The sequence below is a fragment of the Cherax quadricarinatus genome, chromosome 7 (genome assembly GCF_038502225.1).
Source record: "Cherax quadricarinatus isolate ZL_2023a chromosome 7, ASM3850222v1, whole genome shotgun sequence".
NCBI lineage: Eukaryota > Metazoa > Arthropoda > Malacostraca > Decapoda > Parastacidae > Cherax > Cherax quadricarinatus.
In genome coordinates, this window is record NC_091298.1 from 67804771 (window position 1) to 67822131 (window position 17361).

Here is a 17361-nt window from a genome sequence, read left to right on the forward strand (position 1 = left end):
CACAAACAAACTATACTACCCAAGAATTAAGAATTTTAAAATATATTATTTGTCCAATGTATTATTAAATTCTTCCCAAATTCTATTGATTATAAATGGATCTAATTTATATAAACCAAAGGAAATATTCATATTATTGTCAAAACTGCTTTTTATGAAACAAGATTCAATTATATTCCTGTCGACCATGGACTTGCTTGATACAACTTTCTGAACTCTTTGAATATCAATTGGATCGTTAAAATCTCTCACATGAAAAAAATAGGGCATTGGAATCTTTGCCCACTTTAAGCCCTATTTTCGGCCATTTTCAGTGTACTAGTCGACAAAACTCATAACTGTTTTGCTAGAACTCCATTTTTTCTACAGAATGAGTACAAGAAACCACCCATTTACCGATTTCAACTATCCAATAAAGTGGTCAGAATTTAGCTATTTTGCCAATTTCATACAAATTTCAAAAGATGCCAATTTCCGAATAGGGTCCAGAATAAACAAGAAAGACGTTCCTGGCACTAAAGTAACATTTCCTCTGTTCATTAGTCACATTCCCACGCCCCTCTTACATTCTTTTGCTTTCCATTTTGAATTTTTATTCTCACAAAAAAATAGAATATTTACTCTTATGCAGACTACTGCATTAGTGTAGAAATGGTATAAATTATATCAGCGCACTTGTGAAAGAATATTAGACTCACCAGTTGACGTGTATTGGACGCGTAGCATGATTTGTTTACTTTTGAACTTTGGTAAAAATCGAACATTTCTGCTACTTTGAACTCAATTTCAAGGTACTTTTCATTGTAAAACCAGTCAAAATCATTTCAATTTTCTGTAATATGTCTTCCATTCCATAAAATGAGACCAGGAAAACTAGAATACAACAATAAATATCATACGAAAATACAGTGCAAAGTCGCTGTTTTAACCCAAAAACACGGCCAAAGTTTTTTTTTCTCATTACGCACTGTGTGCTGCAGGATTTTTTTTATACTGTGCACACTGACCACATAGACCCATTCTTTCATATGTAGGCCTACCAGCTTTCTCTCACTAGACTTGAGGGCGCTAGAATTTAGGCGTACTAGTACATCAAAAACCCTGGTGCGTAAACCGTACTAGTACATCCAAAACCCTGAAAGGGTTAAGAAGTGAGTACCAGCAGTTATTCTCAGTGATGCATTAAGTGTCACTAATCTATTTAGAAGTAAATGGTTACCCATAGAGAGAGTGTGTGTGTGTGTGTGCGCGCGTGCGTGCGTGCGTGCGTGCGTGCGTGCATGTGTGTGTGTGTGTGTGTGTGTGTGTGTGTGTGTATTCACCTATTTGTGGTTGCAGGGGTCGAGTCATAGCTCCTCTGTGTGTGTGTGTGTGTGTGTGTGTGTGTGTGTGTGTATGTGTGTGTGTGTGTGTGTGTGTATGTGTGTGTGTGTGTGTGTGTTTGTATTTATATATATATAATGTATAGATATATGTAACTAATCTGTTGAGAGGTGAGTACTAGCAAGTTACATTCAGTAATGTATGAATTGTGTCACTAATCTGTTGAGAAGCAAATAATCACCCATGGTGATGAATAGGGTTGATCACTAATCTGTTGAAAAGTGAATACAATAGTACATGGTGATGAATAGGATGGGTCACTAATGTGTTGCAAAATAAATACAGTGGCTACCCATGGTGATGGATAGGGTGAGTCACTAATTTTTGAAAGGTGAATGGTTATTGGTTATAGTGCTTTATATGTGGTGGTATAATATTGTGTTTATTCCTATTCAGGTTTGACAGTCAAATCTTAATTTTCTTACATATAATGAGAAAGATGTGATGATGCACCAGTTGTTATTTATTATGCTATTGATCTGTTGAGCTGTTTACCCAATTCCTTGTTTTGCTCTCTGATTATATGCTTACCTTTGAAAAGTGTGTTTGGGCACTTCTCTATTAGGTCTGTTTATTACAGAAGTTAAAATCAATGAAATTATTTAAACAGTAAATGTGCCATAACAATTTTTTTTTATGTGGGAGTTAACTTTTCAACTGTGGACTTAATTATGAAAATATAGGACGTTTATTAGTGCCTTTTCACAAACTGACTTGTTTAATATTTACAGACTTGCGCCTCTCCCCTGAAGTTTATAACCAACTTAGGGTATTACAGAAGAAGGCTAAGGAGCTGAGAACGGACGTCAGAAATCTTAGAAAAACGTCTCAAGCTAATGCACTTACTATGAAAGAAATTCTCCGAGATACTGTCACTAAGATAACGTAAGTTAAAGCTTTTAAATTTTTCTTAATCAGCATATTTAATATTTTTCATCTCCGGTAAGGGTAAATAAATAAAAATACATAGAGAAAATAAAATAAAAAATTCTTGAGTAATGTACATTTTGATCTCAGAGTGAATTCATGTTTTTCTTGAGAAACCCTGAATCAGTCATCAGTCAGTGAATAACTCACATGGACTATATTCCATGAGAATAGTCATGGATTGAAAATTTGCTTGTGCATGCAGAATCTGTTTGAATGAAAAAAAAAAAAAAACAAGGATTGGCTCTGGGTCACTGTTTATCCTATCATCAGAAAATATTAGTCAAATACACCTACCGTCCGACTTACGACCTACTCAACATACATACACTCGACTTACGACCGTGCATCTGGCAGCTGGGCTGGGCCGGCTGATGCACACCACTGTACAATATTTGACAATACTCGCGGCGGCAATGCGTCATGCAGGCAGCATCAGTTTGAGTAACCCTGCCCTATCAGCATCATACTGTATTAACTGTACTAACTGGACAGTAAATTTCACCATGGCCCGTAAGAGGAAGTCTGAATCTTGCACTGGAGATTGTGGCAAGAAAGGCTCTTACTCTCGAACTCTATTTGTTTTCACTGTTGCACGTAAACCTGTCTGAATCTGTCTGCCTGTATATCTGTGTCTGTCTGTATCTCTGTATGTCTGTTTATCTGTCTGTCTACCTGTGTGTCTGTCTTTCTGTCTACCTGTGTCTGTCTTTCTGTCTACCTGTGTGTCTGTCTTTCTGTCTACCTGTGTGTCTGTCTTTCTGTCTACCTGTGTGTCTGTCTTTATGTCTACCTGTGTGTCTGTCTTTATGTCTACCTGCATCTGTCTGTCTACCTGTGTGTCTTTCTGTCTACCTGTGTGTCTGTCTTTCTGTCTACTTGTGTGTCTGTCTTTATGTCTACCTGTGTGTGTCTTTCTGTCTACCTGTGTCTGTCTTTCTGACTACCTGTGTGTGTCTTTCTGTCTACCTGTGTGTTTGTCTTTGTCTACCTGTGTGTCTGTCTTTCTGTTTACCTGTGTGTCTGTCTTTCTGTCTACCTGTGTGTCTGTCTTTCTGTCTACCTGTGTCTGTTTTTCTGTCTGCTTGTCTGTCTCAGAGCCACTCATTAAGAGTGTAATTGGTCTTGAAGACACCATATTAATAATGATAATAACAATAATAATCACTGAGGTGCATTAAATGTGTATAAAACATTAATATAGACATTTTGCTTAATCCATATATGATTTTTTTTTTCAAAATTATATAATAAACATGCTACATAACATTTTTTATTTTATTAACACACTGGCCGATTCCCACCAAGGCAGGGTGGCCCGAAAAAGAAAACCTTTCACCATCATTCACTCCATCACTGTCTTGCCAGAAGGGTGCTTTACACTACAGTTTTTAAACTGCAACATTAACACCCCTCCTTCAGAGTGCAGGCACTGTACTTCCCATCTCCAGGACTCAAGTCCGGCCTGCCGGTTTCCCTGAATCCCTTCATAAATGTTACTTTGCTCACACTCCAACAGCACGTCAAGTATTAAAAACCATTTGTTTCCATTCACTCCTATCAAACACGCTCACGCATGCTTGCTGGAAGTCCAAGCCCCTCGCACACAAAACCTCCTTTACCCCCTCCCTCCAACCTTTCCTAGGCCGACCACTACCCCGCCTTCCTTCCACTACAGACTGATACACTCTTGAAGTCATTCTGTTTCGCTCCATTCTCTCTACATGTCCGAACCACCTCAACAACCCTTCCTACATAACATGTAAACATATAAAATAACAAATATGATATGTTTTTCTCGTCGGCTTGACATAGTGAACAAAAACCATTCATGTCCGGGCTGGTAACAACAACAACAGCAACGTTTGTTTACATAACTCGTGAACCTTCTACACTCTCATTCTCTCTCTCTCGTTTATTCATTTAATCTTGTTTACTCGCCTCTCAATCTACATTAAGACTACAGATATTTTAAGGTAAGTAATGAGTGGACACAATTATTATATTATAGTTTAATAATAATATTATTATTAATATTAGTACATATGTATTATTGTAATAATAATAATAATTATTAATATTATTAATTTAGGGCACTGGAGCACAGATCCACTGTATAGCACTTTGTCTGGATTTTTTGGGTTATCCTAGGTAATTTATGCTATGTCTGATAACTTCACTTACATGTACCTGTGAGAGAGAGAGAGAGAGAGAGAGAGAGAGAGAGAGAGAGAGAGATAGAGAGAGAGATAGAGAGAGAGAAAGACAGCCACATTCAGTCAGCCAACCACCCACCCACCCGGCCAGCCAGCCAGCTAGCTGGATACGTATTACACATGTTCCAGAGTTGTTTCTCTTTACTTAGGGTATAGGTTATACTACATTTTGGCAGGATGACGCTACCAGTGGTATTCTTCCATTCCACCGTGTCGACAGTACATAAAGATAACGGTAACATATGATACTGTATGCGATGTAAAATTTACAATACAGTTCAGTACCATGTATTCATTATATACTGTACATAAATAATTGAAATATAACAATAGAAGTAAATTATGGTAAAAAGAATGAAATAATGATTGTACATTACATTACAGAACTATGTAGGTAGTTTATATAGGAAAGGTTTGACATTATGCCCTTCCCAGTATGTCGGCAATTTTCAAAGGTTCAACTTATGTCAATTTTGACTTACGACTGATTGGTCGGAACCAAACTTGGTCGTAAGTCGGATGGTACCTGTACATAGTTTGTACAGTCTTAGATCAGCTGCAGTTAAAATCATTTATTTAATTGACATATTATTAGGTCATGAATCCACAACAGCTCAATAACCAAGAACCAGTCCTATACAGAATGGCATAGTAGAAGACTGTTTTGTCTTCTACTGTTGGCTAAAGCTCTTGCTTCACACACGGAGGGCCCGGGTTCGATTCCCGGCAGGGTGGAAACATTTCGACATGTTTCCTTACACCTGTTGCCCTGGTAGTCAGTAAATGTGGGGCTGATAGTGCTGTCCTGGGAGACAGTAATGGTGAAGCTGGAGGTGCTGTCCTAGGAGACAGTAATGGTGAAGCTGGAGGTGCTGTCCTGGGAGACAGTAATGGTGAAGCTGGAGGTGCTGTCCTGGGAGACAGTAATGGTGAAGCTGGAGGTGCTGTCCTGGGAGACAGTAATAGTGAAGCTGGAGATTTTGTCCAGGTAGTCGGGAATTATAAGCAGGAAGGAATACATATAAATGACCTCATAGGGGACAGGAGCCTAGTGGGGAAACAAGTGTAGTCAAAGATAAGATAAAACCAATATTGCAAACTAGAAATACCACAGGAAATAGCAAACAAGAGGACTCCACTAGCTATAGTGAGGATATATTACCAAAAACAACTGGTGGGAGATCCATTGTTGGTGCTAGGGAGGATAGGAATAAGACAGGGAAACATGCACCAACAGGAAATACAGTCACAGAAACCCAAGGCAAACGGAAACCAAGCCTGTGCACATACTATGCACTTGGTATCTGCTGGCATGGGAAATCTGGAAAAACAGATGGGACGTGCAACTATGACCACCCTAGAAAATGCCATGCCCATACGACAACAGGAAAATGCAAACTCCCTTCCTGTAAGCTTTTTCACCCTGAACTGTGTACCTCTTCAGTACAGGAAAGACTGTGCTATAACTTAAATTGCCAGGCACACCATCTAAAGGGGACAAAAAGATACAAAACATCCAGGCCATGGGAAAACCTGGGTAGCCACAGCCACTCAAGAGGGAGAGGTTTTTTAGTGCCAGGAAGGAAAAAAAAACTGGCAGGAAATGGCAGAAATCGTACACCAAATCCAGTCATTCCTGGAGTGGAACCACAGTCGATGGCCTCCACTCCAAACCAACAGATACAGATACTAATGCCGGAAAAAAAATCCCCCCCAGTACCAACAATACCACCAGTCCGATGACATTCTTCTTTGCAAATATACAGGGTCTAAAGCCAGCAACAAACAACAAAATACCTTTCATCCGTGGACTGCTTGCAGAGGCAAAGGCAATGTTCGCGGCTTTCACTGAGACTCACATGAAGGATCACTTGGACAACGAAATATGGATCCCAGGTTACAACCTATACAGATGTGACAGAGTGAACAGGCAAAAGGGGGGGGGGGGTTGGCCTGTACATTGCAGAGTCACTTGTTTGCACAGAACTGCTAAATGCCTCAAATGATGTAGTGGAAGTTTTAGCAGTAAAGGTCGAGAACCAAAACCTAGTCATTGTGGTAGTCTACAAGCCTCCGGATGCAACATCCCAGCAATTCCAGGAACAGCTGTTAAAAATTGACCACTGTCTGGAAAATCTTCCAGCTCCTGCACCCAACATCTTGCTCCTGGGGGATTTCAACTTAAGGCACCTAAAATGGAGGAATATAGCAAATAATATTGTTGCAGTAATAACACCAGGAGGCAGCTCTGATGAAAACTCACACTCACACGAGCTTTTAAATCTCTGCACAAAATTCAATTTAAACCAGCAAATAATAGAGCCTACTAGACTGGAGAATACACTAGACCTCATCTTCACTAACAATGATGATCTGATAAGAAATGTCACCATATCAAAAACAATATACTCAGATCACAACATAATTGAGGTTCAGACATGTATGCGTGGAGCCCCAGACCGACATAATGAGACTAGTCACGAGGGAGCATTCACCAAATTCAACTTCAATAACAAAAACATAAAGTGGGACCAAATAAACCAAGTCCTAACCGATATAAGCTGGGAAGATATACTAAGCAACACAGACCCCAACGTATGCCTAGAACAGATTAACTTGGTGGCACTCGATGTATGCACAAGGCTTATTCCTCTAAGAAAAAGGAGGAGTAGATGTAAAATAGAAAGAGACAGGCGCTCCCTTTACAGGCGACGGAAAAGAATAACAGAGCGGCTAAAAGAGGTCAATATATCTGAAATGCGTAGGGAGACACTGGTCAGAGAAATAGCAAGCATCGAACTCAAGCTAAAGGAATCTTATAGGAGTCAGGAATCGCGGGAAGAACTAAAAGCCATAAATGAAATCGAAAGAAACCCAAAGTATTTCTTCTCCTATGCCAAATCAAAGCCGAGAACAACATCCAGTATTGGGCCCCTACTTAAACAAGATGGGTCCTACACAGATGACAGCAAGGAAATGAGTGAGCTACTCAAGTCCCAATATGACTCAGTTTTTAGCAAGCCGCTAACCAGACTGAGAGTCGAAGATCAAAACGAATTTTTTATGAGAGAGCCACAAAATTTGGTTAACACAAGCCTATCTGATGTTATCCTGACGCCAAATGACTTCGAACAGGCGATAAATGACATGCCCATGCACTCTGCCCCAGGGCCAGACTCGTGGAACTCCGTGTTCATCAAGAACTGCAAGAAGCCCCTATCACGAGCCTTTTCCATCCTATGGAGAGGGAGCATGGACACGGGGGTCGTCCCACAGTTACTAAAAACAACAGACATAGCCCCACTCCACAAAGGGGGCAGTAAAGCAACAGCAAAGAACTACAGACCAATAGCACTAACATCCCATATCATAAAAATCTTTGAAAGGGTCCTAAGAAGCAAGATCACCACCCATCTAGAAACCCATCAGTTACACAACCCAGGGCAACATGGGTTTAGAACAGGTCGCTCCTGTCTGTCTCAACTATTGGATCACTACGACAAGGTCCTAAATGCACTAGAAGACAAAAAGAATGCTGATGTAATATATACAGACTTTGCAAAAGCCTTCGACAAGTGTGACCATGGCGTAATAGTGCACAAAATGCGTGCTAAAGGGATAACAGGAAAAGTCGGTCGATGGATCTATAATTTCCTCACTAACAGAACACAGAGAGTAGTCGTCAACAGAGTAAAGTCCGAGGCAGCTACGGTGAAAAGCTCTGTTCCACAAGGCACAGTACTCGCTCCCATCTTGTTCCTCATCCTCATATCCGACATAGACAAGGATGTCAGCCACAGCACCGTGTCTTCCTTTGCAGATGACACCCGAATCTGCATGACAGTGTCTTCCATTGCAGACACTGCAAGGCTCCAGGCGGACATCAACCAAATCTTTCAGTGGGCTGCAGAAAACAATATGAAGTTCAACGATGAGAAATTTCAATTACTCAGATATGGTAAACTCGAGGAAATTAAATCTTCATCAGAGTACAAAACAAATTCTGGCCACAAAATAGAGCGAAACACCAACGTCAAAGACCTGGGAGTGATCATGTCAGAGGATCTCACCTTCAAGGACCATAACATTGTATCAATCGCATCTGCTAGAAAAATGACAGGATGGATAATGAGAACCTTCAAAACTAGGGAGGCCAAGCCTATGATGACACTCTTCAGGTCACTTGTTCTATCTAGGCTGGAATATTGCTGCACACTAACAGCACCTTTCAAGGCAGGTGAAATTGCTGACCTAGAAAATGTACAGAGAACCTTCACGGCGCGCATAACGGAGATAAAACACCTCAATTACTGGGAGCGCTTGAGGTTCCTGAACCTGTATTCCCTGGAACGCAGGCGGGAGAGATACATGATTATATACACCTGGAAAATCCTAGAGGGACTAGTACCGAACTTGCATACGAAAATCACTCACTACGAAAGCAAAAGACTTGGCAGACGATGCAACATCCCCCCAATGAAAAGCAGGGGTGTCACTAGCACGTTAAGAGACCATACAATAAGTGTCAGGGGCCCGAGACTGTTCAACTGCCTCCCAGCATACATAAGGGGGATTACCAACAGACCCCTGGCAGTCTTCAAGCTGGCACTGGACAAGCACCTAAAGTCAGTTCCTGACCAGCCGGGCTGTGGCTCGTACGTTGGTTTGCGTGCAGCCAGCAGCAACAGCCTGGTTGATCAGGCTCTGATCCACCAGGAGGCCTGGTCACAGACTGGGCCGAGGGGGCGTTGACCCCCGGAACTCTCTCCAGGTAAACTCCAGGTTCAGCAGTTAGTCGACTGGTGTGAGTCACATCCTGGGGGACAATATTGAGGACCCCAATGGAAATAAGTTAGACAGTCCTCAATGACACACTGACTTTCTTGAGTCATCCAGGGTGACTAACCCTCCAGGGTTAAAAATCCGAACGAAATCTTATTTTATCTTAATATCATGGATATTAAGTAATAGATCATCAAACATAGTTCTTTGATAGTTAAAATTATGCATATGGAACTTTCAGATCATAAGGAAGTACATTACTCACTTAATATTCTGTTGTTTTCTTTGTTTGGATTTCCTTGTGCCTTTGACCAATGTTTACTACACTTTGTGTGTATGTACAGTATTGTACATGTGAGATCTATATCTTTAATCACTTCGATCTTTCAAGGAAGAGTGACAACACAATATATTAACCCTCTCCCACTATCACTACTGGCAGTGGGGGCCATTGTGAGTTAGCTCCCATCACTTGCACTGTTGTGGAGACATTGGCTTGTCAGTTCTTTCTTCTTACACTATTATGGGGACCATCACAGGTCAGTAACACCCCTCCCTCCTGTATTGTTACAGGGAACCGTTACAGGTCAGCTCCACTCATAGCAAAACAATATACTAATGAAAACATACTCTGCCATTTGTTTGTGTGTTCTCAGGGAATACACTATAATACACTTACAACAAATTGTCATGGAATACACTATAATACACTTACAACAAGTTGTCAGGGAGTACATTATAATACACTTACAACAAGTTGTCAGGGAAGACACTATAGTACACTTACAACAAGTTGTCAGGGAAGACACTATAGTACACTTACAACAAGTTGTCAGGGAAGACACTATAGTACACTTACAACAAGTTGTCAGGGAAGACACTATAGTACACTTACAACAAGTTGTCAGGGAAGACACTATAGTACACTTACAACAAGTTGTCAGGGAAGACACTATAGTACACTTACAACAAGTTGTCAGGGAAGACACTACAGGGTGTCCACATAAACACTCCCTGAGTTCAAACAGTTATAACATGTAACTTTATTGTTAAAATCTTTCACAAGTAGTAGCTTCAGATGCAGGATTTCATTCAGATTCACGTGGTATAGGGTAGCATTAAAGGTACTCAATGTGCACCCCTCTAGTTGCTCGACAAACATAGATGAGATAGTCCAGTTCGGTCCAAATGCTCTGCAGCATATCTGGTGTTATCATGCGAACTACTTCAGTGGTCAAAAGTTTCAGCTCCTCCAGGGCTGTAGGTAGTGGTGGTACGTAAACTGTGCTCTTCACTTACCCCTAAAGAAAGAAGTCACAAACAGTTAGGTCCGGTGACCTCGCAGGCTATGTGAAGAGCACAGTTTACGTATCACCACTACCTGCAACCCTGGAGGAGCTGATAATTTAGATCACTGAAGCAGTTTGCATGATAACACCAGATACGCTGCAGAACGTCTGGACCAAACTGGACTATCTCATCGATGTTTGCCGAGCAACCAGAGGGGCACATATTGAGTGCCTTTAATGCTACCCTATACCACATGAAACTGAATGAAATCTTGCATCTTAAGCTACTAACTGTGAAAGATTATTACAATAAAGTTATATGTTATACCTGTTTGAAATCAGGTAGTGTTTATGTGGACACACTGTATAATACACTTACAGCAATGCAGTTACAATAATATAATTAAAATAATACAATTACATTAATACAATTACAGTAATAGTTATAATAATACATTATTTCAATAATAGTAAGCACAATTTAACTTAATTATTTCCTAATGGAGTGTTCATTATAGCATCTCAGAATAAATATATAATTATATTTTTTTTTATATTTTTATATAACCGGACTTCAGTACTGGAAATGGGAAGTACAGTGCCTGCACTTTAAAGGAGACGTTTGGGATATTGGCAGTTGGAAGGGGTATGTTATATATGCTTCTAAACTGTTGTATCTGGGTGCCTTTGCAAAGACAGTGATTATGTGTGAGTGAGGTGAAAGTGTTGAATGATGATGAAAGTATATTCTTTTTGGGGATTTTCTTTCATTTTGGGTCACCCTGCCTCGGTGGGAGACGACCGACATGTTGAAAAAAAAAAGAAAAGAAATGTCTGTCAATTTGCTTCTTTATCTTTTTAATAATTTACACAGAAGGGGATGCTAGCCCTTGCTTCTGATATTTTAGTTGTATTTTACAACACACATGGCTTACAGAGTGAGAATTCTCACCCACTTTCCCATGGAGATAAAGGAAGCACTATAAGAACAAGAACTATTAAAAAAAAAAAAAACTCAAATGAGTGTGTACACACACGTATATATGCCCAGCTGCATGCATAGTATGAATTAGGTGTAAGTAAAAGGAGGGGTGTTAATGTTGCAGTTTAAAAACTGTAGTGTAAAGCACCCTTCTGGCAAGACAGTGATGGAGTGAATGATGGTGAAAGTTTTTCTTTTTCGGGCCACCCTGCCTTGGTGGGAATCGGCCAGTGTGATAATAAAAAAATAAAATAAAATAAAAGTAGCAAGATGTACCTATCAAAATTGTGTTTTGGGGGCAGAAAGAAAAGACGCCATCAATCCTGCCATTGTGTGAAACAATAACAGGTTTCCATCTCTCACTCTATTGGCAGTATGGTAGTACTGTATCTTCCTGGATGGTTGTAAAAGAAAATGTTAGTGAGAGTGTTTGCCTCTTTTTCAGGATGCCTTGTCTTGCTAGGAGATGGCCAGTGTCTTAATAAAAAAGTATCAATCCATAAGAATTTATTAAATTTTTATGAAAATTTGACTTGTTTGATTATTCTGACCATAAAATGTGCATGTTGATGTGCACACATGCAAACACATGTACACACATGCATGGACATACATTTGCACACATTTGCACACGTGCACATGCACACACACTCACACAGTCACATTCACACACTCACTCACACAATCACACTCACACTCACACACACACACTTTTACACACTCTTGCAAACTCACTTTCTAATTATTTTACTTTCAACTGTACAGTTTTTAATCAATATTTGTTGTTTTTTATCTGAGTCTTTTCAGTTGCTATTTTCAATGAAAACTGTTAAAATATTTGAAAGCAGGCTTGAGTATGGCCTTAATTTTTTCAACTTAGCTACAGTATTTGAAATATTAAACTTGTATTGTTAATGTGCAGTCTGGAGACATTAAGCTCAGAAATCATTTTGTGAAAATGAAAAAATGTATGACTTATTTAGTTGACAAAGCATAAAACACTGGTGAATATCATGACTTTGACAAAGCATAAAACACTGGTGAATATCACCACTTTGTCCCACTAGTCATTGCTAAGTAGAGAGCCACATTATCCTAAGCAAATAAAATTCTTTTGTAACTTTTTAACAGAAATTAAAGAGTAACAAATCTTGTGCATTGCAACACTTAACTGGCCGATATTTATTTCACGATAAAAAAAAGATTTACACAAAATCGTCATGGGAGAAAAGTTAAATCAGTTTAAAATAATGACTATAAACAATCATTACTCCTCAGGACGCTGCTACAGTCCAACGAGGCGTGCTTACTGCAGGGGTCAGCAGATGCAGAGAGGGTCAGGATACAGCGGGAGGAGGCCTCATACAGGCAGGATATGACCAAACTGGATAAGGATCTCTGGTAGGTAGTAAATTATACAGTGGTACCTCGAGTTTCAAACAGCTCCCAACTCGAACAATTATGTAAGTGTATTTTTGTAAGTGCTTTTGTAAGTGTATTTTTGGGGTCTGAAACGGACTAATCTAATTTACATTATTCCTTATGGGAACAAATTCGTTCGGTAGTGGCACTCGAACAGCCTTCTGGAATGAATTATGGCCGAAACTCAAGGTACCATTGTATTTTATCTAAGAATAGAAATTTTAATGAATAATTGAGGAAGATGTCTGATTACTGAGCATAATAGAAATAATAAGCTTCAATAGTTTGAATAGAAGTAGTCAAAAATATTCCCTATGTGAATGAAGACATGTTGATGCTGTTCCTCTAACATTGAAATTAGAAGGTTTAAGCAATGCTCCAGCATGTCTGAAGGGCACTTGTGAAAGTAAATATTCATTAGACCGATAGATCTCATTTGAACAATATAACTATCTGAATAGAAACTCATTATACAGATTCCGTATTAGCTCAGATTCAACACCATTGCGACTGAGATCAAGAAGGTTTTCAGAATTTTGTTTAGCTTGAGGTACTAATAAAAAATTAGGTACTGTATTATAAATCTAATTTTTTGAAAAACCTATTTAGAAAAAAAAAAGTTTGTGGTAATACTAACTTGGAGTTGTGTTCATGTGATACTGGCTCTAGGTCAGTGATGGAAGTACAGTAGGGCCCTGCTTTACGGCATTTCACCTTACAGCGTTCCGCTAATATGGCGATTTCAAATTACGACCAAAATTTGCTATATGGCAAGCAGTCTTTCAAATATGGTGCACCCCACCTGGTTTATTTACGTTCTCTGTGAGCACATCTATTATGTCTAGAAACTTTCCAAAATTTCAAGTGTTTTAAAGTTATTGCATATTTTATGTGTACTCTGATAATTATGCTTATTTGTAGCTCAGCCTAAATATACTTACACACTGTGCTGGCATGCAGGTACACATTAACCCTTTGACTGTTTTGATCGTATATATACGTCTTACGAGCCACCGTTTTTGACGTATATATACTCATAAATTCTAGCGGCTTCAAATCAAGCAGGAGAAAGCTGGTAGGCCCACATGTGAGAGAATGGGTCTGTGTGGTCAGTGTGCACCATATAAAAAAAATCCTGCAGCACGCAGTGCATAATGAGAAAAAAAACTCCGACCGTTTTTTTTTTAATTAAAATGCCGATTTGTGGTCTATTTTCGTATAGTATTTATGGTTGTATTCTCGTTTTCTTGGTCTCATTTGATAGAATGGAAAAGACATTATAGAAATAGAGGTGATTTTGATTGGTTTTACTGTGAAAGGAACATTGAAATGGAGCTCAAAGTAGGGGAAATGTTTGATTTTTGCTGATGTTCAAAAGTAAACAAATGATGTCATTTTCCAATAAATGTTCAAGTAGCCATTCTAATATGCAGTCATGAATGGGTTGACATTATTTATACAATTATTACAATATTGCAGTAGTCTGCATAACAGTAAATCTTCTATTTTTTGTTTGAATAAAAATTCAAAATAGAAAGCAAGAGTAATATCAGAGGGGCTTGGAGATGTGACTGATGAACAAAGAAAATGTTATTTTAGAGCCAGGAATGTCTGCATTGTTCATTCTGGACCCTATTTTGAAACTCATATTTTTTAATTTTTGTGAAATTGGCCAAATTACAAATTTCTAACCACGTTATTGGGTAGTTGAAATCGGTAAATGGGCAGTTTCTTGTACTCAATCGCTAGAAAAATGCAGTTCTAAAGAAATAGCTATGAGTTTGGTCGACTAGAACAATGGAATTAGCCGAAAATAGGGCTCAAAATGGGCGAAATCGCTGATTCGTAAATACTGCTGAGGTCGATAACTTTGCGAGAGCGTAATTCTGTCATTTTTCTACCAAATTTCGTTCTTTTGGTGTCATTACAATCGGGAGGAGGAGGCAGTTAGGGTAAGATATAAACAGCTATTGGAGGATAGATGGGCTAATGAGAGCATAGGCAATGGGGTCGAGGAGGTATGGGGTAGGTTTAAAAATGTAGTGTTAGAGTGTTCAGCAGAAGTTTGTGGTTACAGGAAAGTGGGTGCGGGAGGGAAGAGGAGCGATTGGTGGAATGATGATGTGAAGAGAGTAGTAAGGGAGAAAAAGTTAGCATATGAGAAGTTTTTACAAAGTAGAAGTGATGCAAGGAGGGAAGAGTATATGGAGAAAAAGAGAGAGGTTAAGAGAGTGGTGAAGCAGTGTAAAAAGAGAGCAAATGAGAGAGTGGGTGAGATGTTATCAACAAATTTTGTTGAAAATAAGAAAAAGTTTTGGAGTGAGATTAACAAGTTAAGAAAGCCTAGAGAACAAATGGATTTGTCAGTTAAAAATTGGAGAGGAGAGTTAGAGGTATTGGGAAGATGGAGGGAATATTTTGAGAAATTGTTAAATGTTGATGAAGATAGGGAAGCTGTGATTTCGTGTATAGGGCAAGGAGGAACAACATCTTGTAGGAGTGAGGAAGAGCCAGTTGTGAGTGTGGGGGAAGTTCGTGAGGCAGTAGGTAAAATGAAAGGGGGTAAGGCAGCCGGGATTGATGGGATAAAGATAGAAATGTTAAAAGCAGGTGGGGATGTAGTTTTGGAGTGGTTGGTGCAATTATTTAATAAATGTATGGAAGAGGGTAAGGTACCTAGGGATTGGCAGAGAGCATGCATAGTTCCTTTGTATAAAGGCAAAGGGGATAAAAGAGAGTGCAAAAATTATAGGGGGATAAGTCTGTTGAGTTATTGGCAGTTTGGAGGGATATGTTGTGTATTTTTATATGTGTATGCTTCTAGACTGTTGTATTCTGAGCACCTCTGCAAAAACAGTGATAATGTGCGAGTGTGGTGAAAGTGTTGAATGATGATGAAAGTATTTTCTTTTTGGGGATTTTCTTTCTTTTTTGGGTCACCCTGCCTCGGTGGGAGACGGCCGACTTGTTGAAAAAAAAAAAAAAAAAAAAGTCTGTTGAGTATACCTGGCAAAGTGTATGGTCGAGTTATTATTGAAAGAATTAAGAGTAAGACGGAGAATAGGATAGCAGATGAACAAGGAGGCTTTAGGAAAGGTAGGGGGTGTGTGGACCAGGTGTTTACAGTGAAACATATAAGTGAACAGTATTTAGATAAGGCTAAAGAGGTCTTTGTGGCATTTATGGATTTGGAAAAGGCGTATGACAGGGTGGATAGGGGGGCAATGTGGCAGATGTTGCAGGTGTATGGTGTAGGAAGTAGGTTACTGAAAGCAGTGAAGAGTTTTTACGAGGATAGTGAGGCTCAAGTTAGAGTATGTAGGAAAGAGGGAAATTATTTCCCAGTAAAAGTAGGCCTTAGACAAGGATGTGTGATGTCACCGTGGTTGTTTAATATATTTATAGATGGGGTTGTAAGAGAAGTAAATGCGAGGGTCTTGGCAAGAGGCATGGAGTTAAAAGATAAAGAATCACACATAAAGTGGGAGTTGTCACAGTTGCTCTTTGCTGATGACACTATGCTCTTGGGAGATTCTGAAGAGAAGTTGCAGAGATTGGTGGATGAATTTGGTAGGGTGTGCAAAAGAAGAAAATTGAAAGTGAATACAGGAAAGAGTAAGGTTATGAGGATAACAAAAAGATTAGGTGATGAAAGATTGGATATCAGATTGGAGGGAGAGAGTATGGAGGGGGTGAATGTATTCAGATATTTGGGAGTGGACGTGTCAGCGGATGGGTCTATGAAAGATGAGGTGAATCATAGAATTGATGAGGGGAAAAGGGTGAGTGGTGCACTTAGGAGTCTGTGGAGACAAAGAACTTTGTCCTTGGAGGCAAAGAGAGGAATGTATGAGAGTATAGTTTTACCAACGCTCTTATATGGGTGTGAAGCATGGGTGATGAATGTTGCAGTGAGGAGAAGGCTGGAGGCAGTGGAGATGTCATGTCTGAGAGCAATGTGTGGTGTGAATAAAATGCAGAGAATTCGTAGTTTGGAAGTTAGGAGGAGGTGCGGGATTACCAAAACTGTTGTCCAGAGGGCTGAGGAAGGGTTGTTGAGGTGGTTCGGACATGTGGAGAGAATGGAGCGAAACAGAATAACTTCAAGAGTGTATCAGTCTGTAGTGGAAGGAAGGCGGGGTAGGGGTCGGCCTAGGAAAGGTTGGAGGGAGGGGGTAAGGGAGGTTTTGTGTGCGAGGGGCTTGGACTTCCAGCAGGCATGCGTGAGCGTGTTTGATAGGAGTGAATGGAGACAAATGGTTTTTAATACTTGACGTGCTGTTGGAGTGTGAGCAAAGTAACATTTATGAAGGGGTTCAGGGAAACCGGCAGGCCGGACTTGAGTCCTGGAGATGGGAAG

General features: G+C 39.7%; 1 protein-coding gene across 1 annotated transcript in view; it reads left to right on the top strand.

Annotated features, from left to right (window-relative positions):
• Positions 1–17361, top strand: part of LOC128686986 (coiled-coil domain-containing protein AGAP005037) — a gene marked incomplete at its 5' end in the record, with an annotated part of 674061 nt that overhangs the window by 380119 nt on the left and 276581 nt on the right. The window contains 2 exon segments of the mRNA XM_070082672.1: positions 2115–2268; positions 12858–12980. Of these exon segments, the coding sequence (XP_069938773.1) occupies positions 2115–2268; positions 12858–12980 (277 nt within the window).